This window comes from Molothrus aeneus, chromosome 3 (assembly GCF_037042795.1).
Source record: "Molothrus aeneus isolate 106 chromosome 3, BPBGC_Maene_1.0, whole genome shotgun sequence".
Classification (NCBI taxonomy): Eukaryota; Metazoa; Chordata; class Aves; order Passeriformes; family Icteridae; genus Molothrus; species Molothrus aeneus.
Window position 1 is genome coordinate 72864463 of NC_089648.1, and position 22664 is coordinate 72887126.

At 37.6% G+C, this 22664-nt stretch overlaps 1 protein-coding gene across 6 annotated transcripts in view; it reads left to right on the forward strand.

Annotated features, from left to right (window-relative positions):
* The window catches only part of PUM2 (pumilio RNA binding family member 2), a 68714-nt gene that overhangs the window by 490 nt on the left and 45560 nt on the right, over nucleotides 1–22664 (forward strand). For all 6 annotated transcript variants that reach the window (XM_066547167.1, XM_066547169.1, XM_066547171.1 and 3 more), the window contains exon 2: nucleotides 22092–22160. In XM_066547167.1, the coding sequence (XP_066403264.1) occupies nucleotides 22110–22160 (51 nt within the window). In that variant the 5' untranslated portion in view covers nucleotides 22092–22109. The remainder of the gene's footprint in view (nucleotides 1–22091; nucleotides 22161–22664) is intronic.

Consider the following 22664-nt stretch of genomic DNA (forward strand, 5'->3'; position numbering starts at 1 on the left):
GGCCGCGTTGGTGCTCGGGGGAGCCTCGGGGGCCCGGGGCAGACGGGGGCGGACGTAGCACCGGGGCTACAATGGGCTCCGGCTCGGGGGGAGCGGAGACGGGGGCGGCGCTCGGACCCCACGGGCCATTGCGTGGCTGGGATCACACGGGCTTTGTTCGAACGTACGAAAAACTTGTGTTATTTTTTTAGTGCTCTTAAAGATAATAACCGCTTCCTGAGAGTGCAGCGAGAAGGCCGAATGCCTTTAGTAGCTGGTGGCACACAATGAAGCGCTAGGGTTTGATTCTGCTTCAAACCTGCCCGTGCAGACCACAAAAACAAAAAGTTGAGGAAAATGCCTCCTGTCCTGAGTGGATCGTGCGTACAGCGAACAGTTTGGGGTTAATCTCCGTGGCAGTTATTGTGCAAAGATTTTCGGGTTTTGTTTTGGCATTGTTTTCTTTCGTGTATTTCCTAAGGTCAGATCCTTATTTCTTTGAGAGAAAATATTTTGGGACGGTTTATATTCTTCTCGTTTACAGTTTGTAGCAAGATGGCTTAATACCAAAATGTGCAGCGTGTTTGAGATGTGATAAAGAGGTTCTTATCACCTGATTTCGGGATGCTTTTTTCTGAGCAATTAGATGTGTATGAGCAATGTGAATCAGTAAAACTTTTAATTCGCCTAATATTCCCTATATATGCTGCATGTTAACGAAATAGTTTGAGGTTTATTTTACTTTCTCTTTGTTGCATCTCCACCGAGAGATCAGGCCTTCATAGTTTCAGTGAGCTGATGGTGTAGCTCTTCAGGTATGTGGGATATGAATGCATTTGAAATATAATAACTATGCCATGTTACCGTTTTTACACATAAAGCATAGTTTTGTGTTATATTTAGTCACGTCTAGGTTTAGAACCAGATGTTAACAACAGTCGCAGTTTTGTTGAGAAGCCGAGGCAAATGTTGCCTGATTTGCTCAAAACTCTGTGTCAACACGAGTATAAATATGCTAGGGAAGTGGGAGAAGGAAACTCACATTAAAAGGGAAATGCTAATTTAGTGGTGGTGTAGTTTGGGTTAGATGGGTGGAAATGACACCAAATCACCTGACAGTTTTCTGAAGTGTTCAGGGTTGAAAATTTGGAATTTGGCCCAGCAGAATGGTTAGTAGGCAAATGCATGTGAGAAACTGCTTGATAATGCACATTCTGCAGTTTATAATGTGGATGGTGTGCATAGGAAAGTCCATGTTATTTGAATACTCTTTTTTCTGCGTTAATAACAATGGTTTGTTTTTATTTTTTCCTGGAGTGTCACTTTGTAGTAAAAAATCTTCTGTGTTAGGGATGTTGGCACAGCGCTGAGGCAATTGTAATTGTATCTGGTATCGTGATTGAGCTAATAGTGCAAGCAGCTGGCTGAAAGAGCTGGACTCGCCTGCCTTTTTATGAGAAGATGCCTCTTGTTATGACAGTTTATATTAAATCTTACAGTGGCTTGTGGAGTACACTGAAGGCTTTATGTAGCTGTTTTCCTTGGGTGTTCCTCTGCAATGCTCTCAGTGGGCCAGATGTTGCACATGTTTGGGGCAAGGGTGTTAACAGAACATCAGCTTGCTGAAACTGTGAACTAGATCTGATTTTTAAACAGCACTTTCTAGTTCTTGCCCTTCTAGATATTGCCCCCTCTCCTTCATTTAGTGATATTTGAGTGTGCTCTGAATAATTAGCGTGTGTAGAAGCATTCTTCTTGATAATTTCATCTTTTTCTTTGTACACTGGTTTCCAAAATCCCCAAATTATTAGACCAAGTTTTTATACACAGAGGCAAGTAAGCCAGTAGAAGGTTTGAATTCCTGCTTGTATGTCTTCCTGCTTTTTTTTTGAATGTGGAATGATATGAAAATCAGCTGTCTATTGCACTAAGAAGAAACATAAATTCTCTTTAATGTTAAATTCTTTGTTGAGAATCTCCTGTAAAATGAGCATTAGTACATTGTATTTTCTTTTTACAAAGTTTGATAGAAACTCTACAGAGGAAACAACATAAGACAGTAGACATGGTGTGTGAGTGCTTCTCATTGTGTGTATCAAAAGTGTAGGCATGGAAGAGAGTTATCAATCTTCTTTCTTTTCGAGTAATTCAGGTGAAAATGTTTGCCTCATTTAATTGGGATTTCCCCACCCATAACATAACTGTTGTCTTGCTTATTGCACATAAGCCAGTGCCCAGGCCTTTGTCTTGGCAATGAGGAAAGAAATCTTTCCTTTAAAAGCTCCTGAAACAAATAATACCAATTGTGTAGTGTTGCTAAGTAATGAAGTTGGAGGCACTTCACAGTCATATAGTGAAAAAGCATTTTAAATTGCATCAAAACATGTAAAGAATTCAGTTCTAGCTGCTTCAGTGTCATTTCAAACAAGTTATATAGAGTTTATACAATGGCTTGCATGCTGAAACTTTACAGCAAGATTTAGTTTGGATCTCACTCAGAGTAGCTGCTGTGGCTTTTAGAATAGTAGTCAAGAGCTGATATGTGAAATGTTTAGCTTACAAATAAAGATCTTTTCTCTAAAGATTATATTTCATTATTGCTTAACAGATACTTTTTCTAAACATGGTTATTTAAGAGCAGTTGTAGGTATGTAGAAGAAATACATCTGAGGAGGTTATGACAACCATCTTAGGAGTTAAGAAGAAAATGCCTAACTCCATAGCAAAACCATCTTAGTAAGGAGCCACACTAGATTTTTTTGCCAGTTCACTTTATATGCATCTCTTTGCGCTAAATTTGAGTGGTGATATGATCTGCTGTCCTCTGCAGGCTATGCTAAAAACACATCTGCAGCCTTTCTAGGCAGGCTTATTTTTTGACACCAAATATTTGTGTACCTTGGACTAAATAATCTGGTTTACATTTTGTAGTTATGATTATTTTAAATTTAGTTTTTCATACAACTCCAGGATAGGTTGCCTCTTGCTTCACTGAGGTGTTGGCAAAAGTCTCAGGTACAGGTAATAGATCTGGTTGTCTGTCTTTCCATATAATGCTTTCAGTATGTAAATCCTAGTGGAAGTAAGTGGAGTCATGTCAGATCTATGTGTTCATAACTTTGCTCTTAGATTTCATCCATGTTTTTTTAGGAAGAATTTTGGGTGATGGATTGAACTAGTCATATGGTCATTTTGCATGGCTGATAGGAAAGTTTAATGTAGAATTAGATCATAAATCTCTTCAAAAAGGAAGTGAGTTTTTAAAAGCTGCATTAATTCTGTAACTCTTCACATGTGTGTATTGATTAAATACAAAGCTAGACTTGCTGGAAATGACTTTGTGTAGTTGATCTAAAAATAAGTCTAGCTTGACTCCTATATTTCAAGTATCTTCTGCTTGTCTCCTCTATGATATATATTGCTTAAATTTTAGTTCTGGCATGGTACAATGATGAGTTAATCACACAGTCTGAAGAAGTTGCAGAGCTTATGTTACTACGGTATTTTGACAATAAGCAAATACGTAGTGTAACAGTGCTGATAAGACAAAGTAGGTTTAGATCTTGCATCACTCACAAAACCAAGATTGTTCAAGATTAGAAAAATACTCCTACCATATAACTGTCTATATATTATATTTTTCCTTAAAGATGTGACATTTGGTAGTCTGTAAGACTCCGTGAATATGGTAGAACTGTGTAGAGGGATTAAAGGACTGGTTTATTTTGTCTATATTTAGGATCTAAGTGTTGTAGTCTGATTAAATATCTATCCACATATGTTAGATTTTAATTGGACTTGCCATTTTCCTTTAGCATGAAAAATAAGACATTTCTAAGAGTTGAATTTTTTTTCTCCCTTAAGAAGTACTTATCTGAGATTGTAGGTGGTATTTTGGGCTTTATTTATGTCCATTCAGATACCAAGAGGCTGATAATAGATCAGTTATGGAAGATTAGGAATGTGTGGAGATCATTAAGTGTGGGTGTTCAGGCAGAGACAGGTGTTTTTTCCTGACAAGATTTTGTCAATACCAGAGTGTTTTGCTGCTGTCATTTTTAATTGTTTTAAGCCAAGTCTTAAATGTTTCACAAGTGAGCTGTTGAATTTAATTTTAATCTGAGTCTGAAATCTTTGTTTTGTGAAGACCCCCACATGTACTGTTGTGCGGCTTAGAGACCTTTAATGTCAATTACTATGTTAGAATGTTGTGTGGCTTAACACATTTGAAAGAACAATTGAGACTGGGGTTTAAGAGTGAGATGTAGTTCCCATAGAAAAGTTAGTTTTCTCTGCTACTTTGATACATAGTCTCCTAATTATAGAATCAGACATAGCAGTATAACAGAATTAGTGGTTTTACACATCATGAGTAATAATGTAAAAGAAACTGCTGCCTTTGTGATTGAAAATTGTATTTTGATTTTTTTAGCAAGGAAATACGTGGGCAAGCATTTATAATGTATGGAGCTCTACCATTTTAATATACTATTTTGTAAAAACCTCTGTGGTGCTTTTTTTTGCTTGTAGAGTCGTAGTTTGGCAGTGGCATTTAAGATTTAAAGTTTAAATCAGTAAACATATTTCCCAGTAAGTATTGTTCTTGCATTGCTTGGACTTCTTTTGTTTTTTTCCAGTCCTAATTTATTAGAGCTATATATTTAAAGATATGTAGGAGAGCCTTTTTTGTTATTAAAAGTTTTTCTTTTTAGCTTTCTATGTGGAGTGAACATTTTTTGTGTCCTAGGCATGGATGAAGTGTCCTGGCTGGAGATCAGGGGAATGATGCATTGGTGTGGAAGCCAGTGGGGTTGGAGTAGGGGTTGCCCCACCTGAAGCAGTAGCTGCAGTAACATCAGGGCCCAGTTCAGGTGGAAACACCCCTCACACCATCCCTGTAACTCTGGTGTCAGCTGCTTCCAGTGCCCAGCTACCCCTCAGTGAAGGTTCTCCATGCCACAGTTGGAATTTCTTCCAGCAGCAGGCTGGAGGGCAGCTGTGTCTGGCAAGCCCTGCTGGCCCACAGGAGATGGGGTTCATATAAGTCATCCAGTAGGTTGTAGATTGGTTTTTCATTGAAACAGTTGCTGTGTGTTGTGTCAAATCCACATCTTTAAGAACAATATGTGTGAATTAAGCTGATTTTTCAATGCTGTAATAATACAACCTAAAACTTACCATTCATTTTGTTAAAGCAGTTATACATTTAACTGCATAAAATAATTTTGAAATGTTCAGTTGGAACGATTTTTTAACTTGCATAAGCATATCATATTTCTCTGAGTGCCTGTTTTTTATCAGAACATGATAAAATAATTAGTTTTGAATTTATGCAAAGCAATTGGTTCAGTTTGAAAAAGCATTCTCTCCTGGTAGGCTTTATGAGAAGTAATATGCATTTAGTACTGAGTCTTAGTTGTTACACTTAGAGATAAGAATGTTTTATTCAGGTGAAATAGAAATTGAATTAAGTGTAGTTTAAAATGTAACTCTCCTTTTGCATATGGTAACCAAGAAGAAAAACAAAACCCAGTTTTAAGTCTTTTGCCCTCAAATGTTTGACACAGCTTCCCAAGTTTCTTTTAAAAACTTTTGTTTGGATTTGAAGGTAGGAATTGCTTTCTCCCCCAGGATTCTGGTAGCGTGGCACAGTTTAGGTCCACAAGGAACTTCTTGCACCTTCCCAAGTATGTAGGGACCGTACATAAAAATGTAGTAAGTATTGGAGCAAATGTAAATAAGCAAAATTTGCTGACCTTATAAGCAGGAATGCCTGTTGTGTCTTCATCTTCTTCTTCACCTGTTCTTTCTCATTCTTTGATTTCTTCTGGCATTTTGTTTCTGGCTTTCCCTTTTACTATTTTCTTCCTCTTATATTGACCTACATAGCAAAATAGAAAACCTTTTATCTGACGTCCTGCTTCATGCTGTATCACACTCTTTATTACTTGTGCAGAAGCTATAAAGAAGTTTCATAAATCTAAAGTTTGACAATATTTTATTTGTCCATTTGGATACACTTCCTGAGAATGAAAATGATGAGTTTTTCCTCACTAGTGGAAGTTGCAGAAGTAATGGTTCTGATTTTCACTAGCATTTCTCAAGGCTGATAGGTTGTGTAGGTGAAATTATTCCCAGATAAATAAGTGCTGAATAACAGTTGCATCTCCCTTCTGCCATCTGCTTTCCATCCCTAGTGATCAGAGCCATGCCTTTATCAGAAGCTTTGTTTAGTTCAGTTAGGTCCATCCAAACATCCAAATACTTCTGGATTCCTCTTGCCAGGTGACTGTCATGAACCTCATATGTGTTTTCTGGTAACTTGAATGGGGGATGCAGAGGAGCTACTCTTAATTTTTGAAGTGCTTCACTGGTTCTGTGCATTATGAAGATTTGGTGAAGGGGAAGCTGCTCTTTGCTGTGCATTATCCATGTGGGAATAGCAGTTTTCACCTTACTGTCATCATCATCTTACTGTTGTGCCATTTTTTGACTCATTTGCTCTCCTTCTTCAGTAGCAATATAAACCAGCAGAAATCAAGGACAGATCAGGGGACTTCTCCATTTCAATTTTTTGAGTTCTGTGTACCAGCGTTCTTTGGGATTTAGTTAAGATGAAGGTTACTGTTTTGTTCGAGGTGCTTCTGGTTTTTCTGGGTTTGGTTTTTTTTTTGGGGGGGGGGGTGTTTGTTTGTTGTTTTTGTTGCTGTTTTGGGGGGTTTTGTTTTTGAAAACTATAGAATTAGATGTACCAAAGAAATGGGTTTTCTAAAATCTGTATTTATGCAAACAGTGGAAGGAGTTTAGCTAGGATTATGTTCTGTGTCTACTACACAGACTGCATAGGTTAAAATACTAAAAATAGAAATTTTTTGTGCATTCAAAGAAAAAATGGAAAGAAAACTAATGGAAGCAAATATAGTAGATAAATATCTTGTAATGTCTGATGTTCAAAGAATCACTGAATGGTTTGGGTTGGAAGGGACCTTAAAGATCATCCAGTTCCAACCCCCCCAACCCTGCCGTGGGCAGGAACACATTCCCCTAGATCAGGTTGCTCAAAGCCCCATCCAGCCTGGCCTTGAACACTTCCAAGGATAAGGCATCCACAGCTTCCCTGGGCAGCTGATGCCAGCAGTGCCTCCCCATCCTCATGATAAAAAATTTCTTCCAAATACCTGCTGTAAACCTGCCCTCTGCCAGTTTAAAGCCATTTACCCTTGCCCTATCCCTCCATGCCTTGGTCCAGCTTTCCTGTAACCCCTCTGGGTACTGGAAGGTGCACTAAAGTCTCCTCAGAGCCTTCTCTTGTCCAGGCTGAACAACCCCAGCTCTCCACCAAAACCCCAAGAACTTCTCCTTAGCATTGTGCTCCATGCAGCTTTTCAGGGGTATGTTACAGGGTGGTAGAAGTGCTGCAGCCTTCTTTGAAGTGTCTCCTTCAGAAGCTGCTCAGAGTAAGGCCACAAGAGCAGCCATTTCAAGTCCTTGCACACACACAGGCCCAGATAGCTCAGCAGAGGAGAGACAGGAAGGATCCTTGTATGATGTACTCCAGCGAGGGTTTATTGCATCTACAGCGCCAGAGGGAGCACGGACAAAGACAACAAGGTTAAGTAGGGGGGACAGAGGGGCAGTGCAAAGGGCAGTGGCTTACAGGGGAGACTGGGCTGGCCACCAGGGGTACCACAACCAGTGAGGAAACAGGAAAAAGAGAAACCAGGGGAAGTTTGGGGAAAGGAACTGGGATGGATCAGTGTTAAGCAAGAGTCCATGGGGGAGTCCTTTCTGTCCACCCAGGTTGGGAAAACTATGTTAAGTCTCTCCAAGGCAATGCTCTGGGGATTTTCCTGAGGGGGAGGGATTCAGAGGATTCCACAGTGATTGTCTTCTGTCAAGTAAGTCCCATGAGCCTGAGGCCTTAATTGCTAATTTCAAGTTAATAGAGAATGTGGAAAAACCTTATATCCACTTTCATACTAGAAGATACCTGATACTTTCTGAATGACGCTAAGTGATACTTAGAAGTGAGTTGAAAGAGTTGCTGTTGCAAGCCGTAAGACAAACAGACCAACTTGGTTGGAGTCACTAATGGATTGTGAAGAATCTTCAAATTAGTTAAAATGCTAAAGAATCTCTGTAGGAAAATAAGAAGTTGATAAATATACTTCATTAACTGCAAGAAATTAATTCCTGGGAAGACTACCGAAACATTATGTTGGTCTTCTGAAAGCCATCTGAAATAACTTCAGAAGAACTGAACATAAGGCAGACGATGTCTTTAGTAAAGATAATTACTTGTCTACTAGGACATATAATTTTTACTGTGGTTAAAGACTGAGGAGTTACTTGTCAGTGTCCCTGATAAGGAGTTATTGAGGGATGAACTGTGGGAATTATCACGGAAGTGTCAATAGTTGGAAGGCAGTTCATGCCATTAATAAGATGCTTTAACTTTTGGTCAGCTCTGAAGTGATCAAGTAGTTGGATTAGATTATTCCTTCCAGCTGAAATATTCTAAGTTAATTCACAGTAGCATTGTAGGCCTTTGATTGCTCAGAGAAAGATCAAGTGAGTTATCCTGGAGATCCATGGTAGTATTGAGGCTTAGTGTACCTAAATTGGGAATTACCAAGACTAATGAAAGAACTCCAGGTGGCACAAACATTTAAAAGAAGAAGAGGAAATTCAAACACACCACAAGTGGATTCAACACTTGGTTGAAATGGAAAATTCTTTTGCTAAGTGTCCACTTGACACATTGGTGTCCAAATTAACCAACCACTGGCTCAGAACTAACATCATTGTCTTACAGAACATTTCAGCATAAGAGGCACAGAAACATGCCAGTTGTTATTATTCTCAGTCTGATGTGTTCATCTATATCTGCTTCAGCTGCACAATAAAAATTGAAGTGGTAGACAACGGTTACTAATGGTCAACACTTCAGAGACTTGAACTATTTTGCGGGCAGAGGGGAAGTCTCTAAACAATAATTTGCAGCATAGAAGAGAGCAGAGGCTAGAGGAGCATGCTTTGCATGAGAGGTAATAGCCAAAAACCTTTGGACACTCAGTTGAATAGTCATGCATGCAGAACTCCTCAGTACAAGATGTCAAAGCCAGCACAGTTAATTTGAGTTGGGACACCACCATTGGCATCTTCCATATTAAAACAGTAGTGACCATCCAGTCACTGACAAGGTTAAGTATAAACTCCTTAACCTAGAGATAATCATCCCTGACTGTCATTAATCTTTCTTTAAAATATTGAATAGTGAAAAGAGATATAAAGGATAACAAACTAAGTATGAAAGCTATTTCACTTGAGGCTTTGACATTTTTTTTCTTTCCCTCAACATCAAAAAAGCATTTCAGTCTCTGGTAGCAGAGCATTTGAGGAAGACTGCTGTGTGCTGTGGCATCGTCCTTTTGTTCACATCCCCATGGGGCTGCAAATAGGTTAGTGATCTGTTTGTCATAAATTCACATAATTTCAGGAATGAAGAATTATCTAGGATAGAAAGGTTTAGTGATCATCAATCAGTATGTAATATTTGGATTTACAGAGAAGTTTTTTGTAAAGTCAGGATATATTTTCTAGGATGTCAGACTACTTGCAGATGTTCTTCCACATGCTAAAGCAAGCAGCTACAGCAGTGTGATACTGCCCAGGCTACTTGTCCTGTCTTTTCCTATTCAACTCCATCTACTTCCCTCCCTCATGGCAAAGGTAGTTAAACACTTCATTAGTTTAATCTGAATACTTTAGGTTGTGAATTTTAACATGACCTGGGTGTTTTTGTGTCTTGCTTTTGAAGAAGCAAGAGGTGATAGGCAAGACTGACAGAGAAAAGCTTTGGCTATTGCAGCCTTTTCCAAAAGTCCAAAGGGTAGTGGTGCTATAAACAAAAGAACATAAATTGTGTCTTTACCCAAAGTTTCAATTGAACTGCAGTTGCTGCAACTCGTTTGTGTTAGAATTGACAAACATCTCAAAGTTTTGTGAGTAGCTGCTGTAACAAAGAAAAACCCTTTCTTGGAGGGGAAGAGGAGAGAACAAAGGAAAGAGTCTTACTGAGTTCAAGAGCTTTTTGGTAATTCTGTGGTCTGGAGGAGAAGCTGTATATTTGTAAGTATCCATCCTGACTTCCGTGGGGGTCTATTAGAACTAATATAGCCATGAGAAAATGTATAGATGCTATTAAACCAGCAAAATGTGCAAATACTTAACAGGATGAAATGGACAATTCCTAGCAAAAATTCTGCCTTGTTTTTTTTAATAAGATTATTTTGTTTGTTGTTCAAATAAGATAGAAAATATGTTTGTGCAATACAAATTGGGAAATCATTTTTCCGTATGAGACCTCACAGTCATGTAGCCATTCCTTGAAACAATGAACATAATCTCTTCATTCAAATTGAAAACAACATAATCCGTTTCCTGACCTTACAGTGGGAATTGCATTTCCTCAATCATTAGTTCTTCCTTTTATAAATTTTACTTAAAACTGTCCCTAGAAATCTAAATATGCTTGCAGTCCAATTTTATTTTCAATCTTTTTTTGCAACTTTTACTTCAGCTTAAAAGTGTAGTTGTGAAATATAACAATTTTTAAGTGATTTCAAACAAATTTTCATCAACAGATTTTTAAGACTTTTTCAAGTGTTAATCACCTATACAACACACAAATACTTTGTTAGTTTTTCATTGTAATAGCTCAAGTTTTATCTTAGCTGATTGATGGGGGTGTTCTCCCTGTAAAGGTAACATCCCTCTGAAGCTGTTTGGAAGATCATTTATTTCTGTTTCTGCAAGGAACAAGTTCTCTAACAACTTTTTTTTAAGTATTATCTTTCCATGCTTGTGTTTGCTCTGGTTTAATTTTGAGTTTGCCATTGTCATCAATTAGTTCCAGTAGCATTTAGCTCCACCAAACTAGAAACCCAGATTATGGTTGTTGAATGTATGATTTAAGCAGCTTCTTAAACTTGCAAATAGCTAAAACTTTCCAAGCCTCACAAACTAGGAGAAGAAATCTTAGACTGGCAGGATTTTCCGTTGTGCCTAGAGGAGAGCTGAGGGGGAGGGAATTTGATTCCTGTTTTGGAAAATCTGTTCCCTGTTAAAAAATCTCGTTCAATAAGTTCCTGGAGAAATTTTTCTGTCACAGTAGTGTTGCATGAGATGGGGCAAATACTGTGAGTTTTTTGAGTGAATTGTAAGGTTGGGCCTTTTTTTCTGTTAAAAAAATTAAATGTCTTGCAACTTGATTAGTGAGCTATCACCTTATTGCCTGCCTGCTTGTGACTGTCAGTCTGGATAGCAGACATGGCTGGAAAGGGGAAATATGTCTGTCTTTCCCCTTTTTGATTTGAAGTAGCTGAAAAAGAGTATTTTGTGATGCATTGCATGTGGTTTCATGTACTTGGACCGAAAGAAAAGCACTGAGAAATTTTTGGTGATATGCTTTAAAGCACTTCCCTAGATAGAGAGAGGAAAATTACAGCGCTGAATTTTGCAGATACTTGGGTTGTATTGTTAGTATTTTCCAGCATGTAGTGCATGGAATAGGCAGCTTAATGTGGACTGTCATCAGGGCAGGGAAAAGGAGAGTTATTGCAGTCACCTGACTGTGCAAGCACGTTTGTTCTGTGTGACTTCTGTTCTTTAGAGACTTTTTCTTAATCACTCCTTCCAGTCACATGTGCTGTTTCTGTATGTCTGCACAGTTTCTGACCTTTTCAGCAGCATTTCAAACTGCAGGTGATGGTTTCAGCCAGTGAGGAACTTGACCAGTTTCCCCCCACTGCATATTGTCTCATGTGGTGTCAGGTGGTGAGCTGCTACCTCCTGCACATGGACTTTGTGTTAGTTGTGTCTTTATTAAATATCTTCACCAATGTCCTTGTGCTGTCCAACATACTCCTTTATAGTTCCACCTGCCTTGATGTCTCCAAATACCTGGCAAGCATTGTAGAATGTCTTCATGTGAATGACTGCCTTATCTCACTTTACCAATTTGGTTTCTTGTTGTATCAGTCTTTGTACTATGTCTTAAAGTTCTTTGAAGCAGAGTCCTTCATACTTTAGTGCTTATTCAGTAATTAGCATAGGGAGAGCCTGGTTTGATATTACAGGAAACAAATGGCATGTGGTCAACTGTGCATTATCTTATTTACATATATATAGATAAACTTCAGTGTGTGCTTGTGCAGCAGTGGCTCTGCACAGAGTCCATTCAGGTCTGTGAGGAGTTACTGGCAGCAGCATAAACCTGAACAGTACTGCTGCTTCCAGACGGGGTGTGGGCTGGAAGTGGCCTTGGAGCACTGCAGTGGGAGCCAGAGACCTGAGCTGGTGGTGTATGGAGCCAGCTAGAGGTTTTTTGCATTCATTCCCATGTGCTCCAGGTTCTAGATGAGATTGTGAGTGAGACCTTGTTCTAAACACGGTTATTGTGTAGTTGTGGAATTTTGTCCTAAAGTTAAAACTTGTTTTAGGCATTCTAGGAGAGTTTGTGTGACATCCAGGTGGTGGGAGCCAGAAAACCTAGCTAAAAAAGGCTGCATATAGGCCTTCAAGCCAAACTTGGCTAAAAAAGGCTGTGTATAGGCTTTCAAGCCTTTTGCATTTGCAGCAAATTTCTTGATAAGTTCTTATTAATTTCTTTGCATTATTCATGGTGTCAAGAAAATAAAAATGTGAGTTAGTGTTAGTTCTTTTGCTTAATCTAAGTTCTTATCTGTGGGTTTAGGATGCTGTTTGCCTTTTTGTAAATGTGATTTAAAATTGGTGGTTTTGAAAATATGAAACTGCTGTATTGCACAGAGGAGCTGCATTTAGCTTTCTGAGCTACCTTGACTTGGTACCATGACATTAAAGTCAGGGTGAAGAAGGCCCTTGTGTGTCTTTGTGAAGAGTTATGTGAAAGCTTTTTTCTCTTCAGTGTAAAGATGAGGAGAAAAGCAAAGTGGATAAATAGTGAAGGGAAGCCTGTAGCTGGGTAAATGATTTCAGGGAATACTTTATTTTGTGTGAAGATGAATAACCTGGAATTTAGACATCTCACCAGAGATTTTGCTCATAAAATCACTGTCTGATATTTTTTTAGATGATAATTCAAATGTGGGTTGTTTCTATTCACAATTTCTGCTTTTGCCTGCCGTACATACTGTGTCTGTTCATGTACTGATAGCGGCTTTTACATGTAACTGCTCTGAAATTTTTGGCTTCTTAAATGAAAAAGTTGAAGTATTTGGCTTTAAATCCATTGAAGCACAGATGTATCAATAGCAATCTTTGAACTAATTTTTGTTAAAAACCTTTTGTTGCTTCAATTTCAATTCTAAATAGCCTGCTTAATTTTATTTTTTACTTTTGTTTACTGTCATTGGTATAAAGTCTTTGATGTTATTTTAGACTGTTTTTTACTTCCTTTGGAGGACTATGCTAGCCAGCACTTAATGAGATATTAATGTCCAAAGCTAGGCTGCAACTCTTAGTGAATTAGAAGTGATACTTACTGAGTTAAAAGTAGTCTCTAGTTGTGTTTTTTTAGAGTTAGCTGGTTTTTCCAGCTTTTAGGCAATTGTAGAAATCTACAGGTAGTTTAAATGCATGTTGTCCAAAGACAACATCCTTAGAGAACAGCTGAAATCATTGATAACAACAATTTCTTTAAAGGTCCATTCACCTGCTGTAGACAGGTAAGTAAAAGACACATGTGCTTCCCTGTAGCAAGGGAGGAACTAAAAAAATACACTGAAGGAAGTTAGTTTTACTATTCCCTGGCTCTCCTTGAAGTTATGCAGAGTTTAAAAGCGCAAAAAAATTCAAGGTGGATTTTGAAGCGGACTGACATATACTTGAAACCTTGGGCTTTTTCACTGTTGTTTTATGCTGGGGATACAGAGAAGTTGTGTGTCATGTCAGCACCTTTCTTTGCAAAAGCTAGTTAGTTGTAGTTGAATGAGGAGTCTAAAAATTCCAGGCTCTATGTTCTTTTGGGGTTTTTTTTGTAGTATCAGCTGTTCAATTAATTGTAAAAGAACTAAGTAGTTTCATCTCTGGTTGTAGCACCCACTTTGAGAAGATCAGACTGTGTTTCTTCTTGCCTGCTCAGGAGGGGGGGGAAAAAAAGCAAAACCGAAAGGCCAGCATTTAGTTCAAATGGTACTGGATCGTGAGGGAGAAGAATTCATAATGCTGGAAACTTCTGAGCAGAATTACTGGGAGAACTTCAGTTTTTCCATGTAGTGTTACTGAAAACGAAATCCTTGAGAAATTAATATTTTCTATGGCAAATGAATCTTCCATATTCTGGAGGAAACAAAATGAAAGTAAATGCTCTGATGAAGGGGATTGTTACTTATCAGTTGCTGGGGGTGGGAGGAATGTTTATGATATCAGCTCTACAATAACACAAAATCAAACTGTTTCCTGAAAATTCTGTTAGAGTGACCTCTGGAATTTCCTCAGCCCCACTTTTAATAGGTGCAGTGTCCATGTGTATGTACATACATATGAAATAATTTTCTTCATATAAATGATATTATGTATAAATGAGTTATGTTCCATGGAATTCCTTAGGATCACATTAAGATGGTGTTAAAACCCCATAATTTGTCAAACAGAAATTTAGTCTAGGTTTTTGGTTTTTGTTGGTTTGTTTTTTTGTTTTTTTTTTTTTCCCACTTTTCAGACATTTGTGTAGGAGAGATGCTCTGTTTCAGATTTCTTGGTAATAAACAGAAAAGTGAAGATAATTGAGATTTCTAAAGAAAACACATCTGCAGAAAGAATATTGATTCAAATGTAGAAAATTCATTTATGGAAATTTTACTTGATTTGAGGCCTGTGGATTACAGTGTTCCAGTTCTTGTTAACACATTTAAGACAAGCTTGTTGACTCTATTAGAATGGAAAGCTATGTTTCATTAATCATTACAAAATACAGCGAGATGAATTGTCCCTAGTTCCTGCTTGTGTGTAGATATCTCTAGAGATTATACAGTTTTCATCTTCAGAAAAGGCAAAGTTTTAAGCCTTTTTTTATAGTATATTGCCTAGAAAATACTTAAATTTTATTTAAAGTTTTTTAGTTTACTAAATAAAGCTTTTGAATGAGAGCAAATGATGAAGCAATGAAAGCTGACGTCTCAAAACAGCAGCACATCAAATTAATATCACGCTTCTGTATAGAAGTAGCTGGATTGTTATTACTCACTGACAGAGCCTTTCTGTGTAGAACAGGATAATAATGGTTAGAAATTTGGCTCTTAAATTCCTCTAAACTTCTGTTACACCACTTGCAGCACTTGCTACTGCTACCAGAAAGGGGATGCTGACTAACCAGCTTAACAAGAAGTGTAGATATTTAAAATTAGGAAAAAAAGAGTTTAGTCATATGCATTTAAGTAATCAGAACCAATTAAATTAAGCATGTTTAGACAGAAACTGCAACTCATATTTCATTTCACAGCTTTGTTTTCAAATTTCTGAATATATTTAGTGTCTTCCTTTTTTTGTTTCTGGTATATTTATGAGGGATCATAAGAGTGAGAGTTGCAGAATAATGTGTGTGGCAAAGGAAAGTGAAGAGTCTCACCAAACTACATGGGATTTGTACCTAAACTATTTCATATTGATAATTAAACCTGTGTGGAAAAAAATTCTTGTATGAAAATTAGTTCTTCAGTTTGATTTCTGAGCAGTAAAGGACCAGTCAGCCACTTTTTTTAAGAATTACATTTTCATGTATCTCATTTAAATTATCTAAAAGGTGTATGGGAAATATTATTTTAATCACTTGTTCTAATTAAATTTTTAAAATAATTTTCTGTTTACAGAAGCTCTCACTGGACAAGTTTTTATGGGCTTTTTCTTCCATTTTGTAAAATTATGTTACATTTTAATCACATTTCTAGATTTTTATTTTGCAAACTTCTATTACCCTCCCTGCTGTGCTGTAGGTTTCTTAGAAACTCTTTTGAATGGATAACTACTTACACAATTAAAAAAGTGAGAAACCTGCTAAGGTTATGTAGTCTAAACTATATGCCCTGTTTATGTAGGAATATATCACTTCAGCTTTTTAAATGGTGCAAACAGTGTGACTGTTACCAATGGTTATGAAATCTGGTTTTAGTATAAACACATTAATTTATGTGAGCCTGGTAGCTCTGCCAATATTTGGCTGTACAGATTAAAATCCTGAACTTGAGGACATTTGACAGTAGTTTAGGAAAACTTGTACAAACAGTTCTGCCAGTCTTAGGGCAAAGCTTGAACTGGTTGGGTGGGAAGGAGAATCATGACAGCCCATGCAAAGAAGAGGCAAATTTCTTATGTGATGGAAGAGTTCATTTTTAGGGGGAGCAAGTGCAGTTTTTTAGAATCCTTAGCTGGCTTTGAATGAACCTTCCTGTAGTTCTGAAACAGGGGGCAAGATGTCCATCATTTTCCTCTGCTTTTCTTTGTGGACAGTGATGATATAATAATAATAATTTCTCTGTATCATCTGTTGGCAGAAGACTGTGCTAAGTAAAGACTATTTACTAAGTAAATCAGTATTTTCCAAGCTTGATGGTGACTTGTGACAAGGTATACTCTCCAGCATACTTTGACATACCTATAATAACATATATGAATTTTTATACATGCTGCTGATAAAAACCTACAGAATTCATTTCTCCTCTGTGCAGGCTTTGAGGTTATTGATATTCCTGTTGAAAACAAGCAAGAAAAGAATATGAGTTGGCTTTTTCAGCAGGCTGGACTCTGCTTTGGCTGAGGGTATTTCCCTGCCCCTTCAATGTGCTGCAGAAACTCCACCTCAAAATCTGCTCTTTTCTGTCATTGACAGCGTTCTCAGTGCTGCTAGGATTGCTTCTCAAACTACAATACAAAGCTCAAAGGAGATAAAGCACAAGAGCCTTAAGATCCAGAGTGATTGCTGAGCCAAGCCAACTAAACTGAGAAATTTGATCTTGTTAGAATATTTGGATGTACTAGGAGTCATACAGTGCAGTAGTACAGTACTGCTCAGTCTGAGAATGAGTTAAGAAGCCAAAAATACTGCAGTTGAAGAATTATTCACTTCCCTGCAAAAGTTTTGGTTGGTTTTAAAGCACTCTATTTTAACACAGTGAAAATTGTTAAGTGCTCACTGGAGGAAGATGCACTTTTGAGATTGTAGCCATATAAATATATGTTAGAACTTAAAATTGGTTGCCTAAGTGCCTTATACCTTTATTTGGACAGCTTAAGGAGCCTGGATGTTTTGGAGTATTTTGTGAAATTTTTAGTTGTGCTACTCTTCCGTGTGGCCCTCAGAAAACCTTGCCTCTTATCAAAACACAGCACCTGTTGACTTTGAATTACTTGGGAGCAGCAACTTTCATTAACCAGTTTGGTAGTGAGTGAACCTCTGGTTCTCTGATGCTTCCAGGAGGTATGAGAAGATGCATCTACTCAAAAGCAGCTTTAATCAAACAAATGTCTTGTTTTCTTTTAGTGTTACAGAAAATTGTTGGTGCTTAGGGTACAAAACAGTTCTGTTGTGCTTCTCGTAGTTTCCTGTTCAGCTACTCAACAGCGTTTGTTGTCTGTGTGCATTGTGGGTTGGCCTCTTAATCAGTAAGGATGTTTTACGTAATTTTGGCAAAAATATGATAGAGTAGAAGTCTCATAATAGGTTTGGTGATGTGCACTTTAGGCTGCTAGTATAGTTATTCTTTCTTGTCCTTTGTTATGAATCTGTTCTAGATTTCCGTCTAATATTTGTATCAAAAATACTATTTTTATTTCGTAATTTCAAGTTGGCCACCTATCTGAAAGGTTTTTGTTGAGCTGTCTGTTTGGGAGCTTTTTAAATGTCACGTGTCTGACATGGCTTTACAATAGAGTGTTCAGCTTCATGGAGGATTGGCAGAATTGCTATGTATTGGGTGTTCAAAGTAGTTTAAGTTGATCTTAATGTTAAGTCTCTGCCATAAGCATATATATTGCATAAGATAAATGCTATGGAAGAACCACCCCTGTAGAAAGCTGGAAAGGTATTTTGCATTGAAGACATTCAGTAAAACTAAGAAAAAAGTGGAAGCATTTGCAGTGTAAACAGCAGCTTCCCTTTCTTTCCAGTCCCAGTGCTGTAATAGCAAGTGTTCTGTGTTGAATTTCTGGCCTAGGACACAACTTCAACTGCAAAATATGTCTTCTTTGTCACAGTGGTAAGGGTATTCACCTGAGAGGGGAGGGATGGCATTTGGCATTTCTTAATGCAGAAAAAGTGGGTTTCCTACTTTCTGGTCATCTAGTTTAACCACTTTTGATGTATAAAATAAAGTCATATTTTTCTCTTTGATACTGTATTTTTTGTTACTATTTTCCACAGGCTTTTTTTCAAAGAAGGGGCTGTTCTTTGCTTTTGCAAGAAAATGGTTACAAGCTTATTTCTGGCAAGATTCAGGGTTATTTGAGAGAGTGGTTGTCTGGATGCCTGGATTTCAAAAATGGATATTACTGTAAGCAGTGTTTCTTGTGGTAGTCCTAGATGATTTCCAGTCAAGAGTCTGCCTCCTTAAGTCTGCCCTGAGTTATGGAGGGCAGAGTTTCACGTTTCTGGTTGAGTTACCATGAAGGCAGCACTGAGTGGATGCTCCTGTCCCACCTCACTCCACACCAGCTTCTCCTTGTTGCTCTTGTCAAATCTAGTGTCCTCTTCTCTGTGGTGTTTTAGTGTAGTGGCCTCTTCTCTGGGTGATCTGGTGAAATTCTCATGCATGGAAAAGGAGTGAAAAAACCTTCTGAATCAAACAGTTACCTTGATGGTTACCAAGTTAATTTAGGGGGAGTGCTAAAAACTGTTGGGTGAAGGGTGGCAGGACTGTCCTCTACAGAGTCTTAACAGAGTAAAGGAACGGGTTTTGTGTCGGCCTCTAGATTTATAAAAAAATAGTTTAAATTTCAAGGAGAGAAAGGAAGTGTAAACTTTAGAAAGAGTCTACTACGACATAATTTTGTTTTTAAACAGAAATTTTGTGTTAAAATCTCCTTGCTAATGCTGCAATGAAAAATGGACTGAAATGTGCTGGTATGTTGTATCTAGAGCCTGTAGAAGAAGATGAGAATTTTCTGTTGATGTGTTAAGGGGGAAGAAATCATAAATGCTTCTGCCATTCTACCTACTTAGCAGCAGCATGTGAGGAACTCTTTTACCTAAAGACAGCTCGGTGTGTAATATCTGTTTGTGCGTAATTTGGGGGCCTTGTGTAATGATCTGCTGTGTGCTGGAAGTTTGAAGCCATTATCCTACCCTCTGCCATGGGCAGGGACACCTTCTGTTAGACCAGGTTACTGAAAATCCCTGTTCATCCTGGCCTTGAGCATTTCCAGGGATGAGGTATTGATGTAATCAAACAAAACCAGAAAAAAAACCTTGTAAATGTTGAGCAGTATGTTCCACAGGCCTCTTTTGGACTTAGGAATTATTCTGTATAACAGGGTATGAATAAAAATAGAAAAAGGGAGTGGGTTAGTGTTGTGAATTCGTGTTTTAAAAAGTATTAAAATGTTTATTTCTGGAACCTATGGGTTAAGTTAATGCTGGTATTGAGTTAGAGAAAATAGAACTCCTTGGTAATACAGGTGATCCCAACCAAAGTTTCTCCCTTGGGGAAAGGGCATGTCTTTATACATAGAAGATCCAGCTGGGTGTCATTCTGGATGTTTTCTTCTGGTGTTGTAATGATAGGGCTGGGTTAGTGTTGAAGAAAGGCATGGAGATACTGGTGCTGCCTGTGCTTTCTCCAGTTTGTAAACGATCTGTGACACAGAAATTTGTGATATGGGACAGGCTCTTGTGATATGGGACAGGCTGTTGTTTTTGGTGGAAAAAAGGACTGTATTTTTTTTCTTGCTGCTCATAAGCAATAGATAACGCTAACTTAAATTTTAATTTTTTAAGAAAGAGGCCGGTGAGCAAAATTATTGCTCGTTGTGCTAAAATGTATTTACAGTTTCATAAAACTTCAGTTTCTTATAATGGTCTTGGGACAGCTTAGAGGAAAAAAGGAGTTAGCTGTGCTCTTACCCCGATTCTTGGATTGTCTTTTCTCAGAGACAGGGAAAGAGGGGTGGTCGTGGTTTTGGACTTCACTGAATTGTGAAAAATAAGCATTTATTATTAGGTCTTGTAACACCAGAAAAACACAAACAAATAAAACCACCACCACTGAAAGTTAAAACCAACAAAAAAACCCGAACAACAAACCCCAAACAATCCACCCAAAAACCACCACAACCAAAAAAATGATGCCTCTTTCAAGCTTGGTTGTTTGTTATCTAACAGTGATTTGGGTAGTGTTCATGGTAAATAGAATTTGGGAAGCTTTACCTGCATATTTGTTTAAAGATCATTAGATCAAAACTACATATTGAGACAGAAGTACCTAAATTAATATTGGTTTATAATTGAAACCAAAGTGCATGACCTCAGCACAAACAGTGGCCTAGCTAGGTAAGATAATCAGCTCTCTCAGCAATCTAGAAGAAATTATGTTTTCAGAAACTGTAATATTCAAATTCAGAAGGTATGAGTTTCTGATTTTTCTTTTTAAGTAATTGCTCTTCTACTGTTATATTTTCTGTGTGCATGCACAAATATTCGATTATCCCTTGGAGTGAATAAAAGTTTTGCATAAAATATGAATCTGTTTTTTAAAATTTGAAGAAAAATTTTAGCTTTTTTAAGGCTATGTTAAAGTCTGCTTTTAGTTTTTAAAAAACTAAAATCAACCTAATTAAATGTCAGGATTACTGGAATAAAGCCAGTGTGCTGATGTGCCTACCCCATAATTCAGTCTGAAACTAAATTTGCTCTTCAGTATCTCAATGAAATTGTTGGAAAGTGATTTCAGACTCCATCTTAACTAAAATATTGTTCTTCTTGAGGGAATATTTGAGCTGTGAAATTTCTTTGTTAAAAGCACAGAGACAGTCTCAGAAGTTAATGGCTTAGAATGATTGAGGCAATAACAATAGTTTGGGAGTAAATTTTTGAGAATGGAGTATCTATTGGCCACTTTTCCAATCCTAAGAAAGAGTTGTTTGTGCCAGAATGTTGAACGCACCAGATTGTTTCTTTGTCTAGTATTTGAGCATCTATTGAAAAGTGTTAGTTATGTGTTATCAGCTGTGTGGAATAACATCAGTTTGGTTTATTGGCTGGTGTAAACAGATGGATTTACTGGTGAAAGTAACTCCTCAAGAGAGTGGTGTAGGGAGGGAAATTAATTTTACTTTGAACTTGAATAACTTTGCCTGCTGGATGTCACTATTGGGGGAGAAGAGAAGGGAAAGAAACAACTCTGAATTTCCTTATTTTATTTGTTTTTCTAAACTTATCCTGGCTTTGAAAATTCCTTATGAAAACCATTTTCTCAGAAAAGAATGAGCCCAGTGCACTGTGTCTGTGCCATGGAAAAAGGAGGTGGTTTGTTGCAGCAGCAACTCTTACTTTAGTAAATATCCTTTCATATTTACAACAATTAAGAAAAAAAAAAAGAAACAAACCAAACACCAAGCTGTGGAGAAGGAAAAATGTGATTTCCTGGAAGAAGACATGAGGAATTGTGATAATGCACTCAGTTATTAGATTTTAAAGCCACGCATTGCTAGTAGGTTTTGTGACCTGCCTGGTGAGCTTTTCTTTGTTTGCTGCCAGGTGTACTCAGTAACAGTGTGCAACAGTTCCTCTCCTTTCTAAAGGATTTTATATGGCCAAATCTTTAATTTCACCTCTTTCTTTGACATTCATTGCAAAGGTGCTGTTGGCTACCGTTCCTATAGTGAGCATTATCTGTACAGATATGTGGAGATGAAATTGTTTAAGTCCCTTGGAATTTCTTGCATGTTATTATATTAGCAGGGTGCATTAAATTGGTCACTAACTGTATCTGGTAATGAAATCCAGACTCATGTTCAGACTGAATGGGGAATCACATTTTTTGTGTGCTATCAATATTCTGAAATCTTCAGGAGTACTGAAAACTCTAATTTTTGTAAAGATATTTGACTAATGGATTTTTCTTTTGGTTTTCCCTCTGCAGGTTCGATCTGTGGATGAGATGAATCATGAGTTTCAAGCTCTTGCCCTAGAATCTCGGGGAATGGGAGAGGTAATTACTGAGGGCTGAAAATCCAGTTGGTGGTTTGGAAACATTGGTACAGTTTAAGAAGTCTAAATAATACAACATGAAGCAAAGGAGCTTCTCTTAAGAACAAGTTAATTGTTTCTGTCTTAGGTGAAGGGAAACTAGTTACGTTAAAGAATGTTGGGATTGTTATTCACTAGTTCTGCTGTTCTCTGTCGTTCTTGTTAGATGGGTGATAGTTCTAGGGAACTGAAAGGGTAAGTTTTTGTAAGAGTGTACAATTCTGTGAAAGAGGGCATGTTTTCAGTCTCACTGTATCTAAGCTAGTGGAACTTGCTACTCCTGAGAAGCCAGGGAAACTGGGATTTGGAAAAAAGGTTTGGCTCCAGAAAAATGAACTGGCATACCCAGCAAAAATGTGTGGTAATTTACTATTTTTTCACTGGTAATTACTCCTTAAAAGATTTTAACTAGGCTGAAGAGTGCTGTTATGTAATTTAGCTGGAGGGAAGAAGGACTATTTCTTTT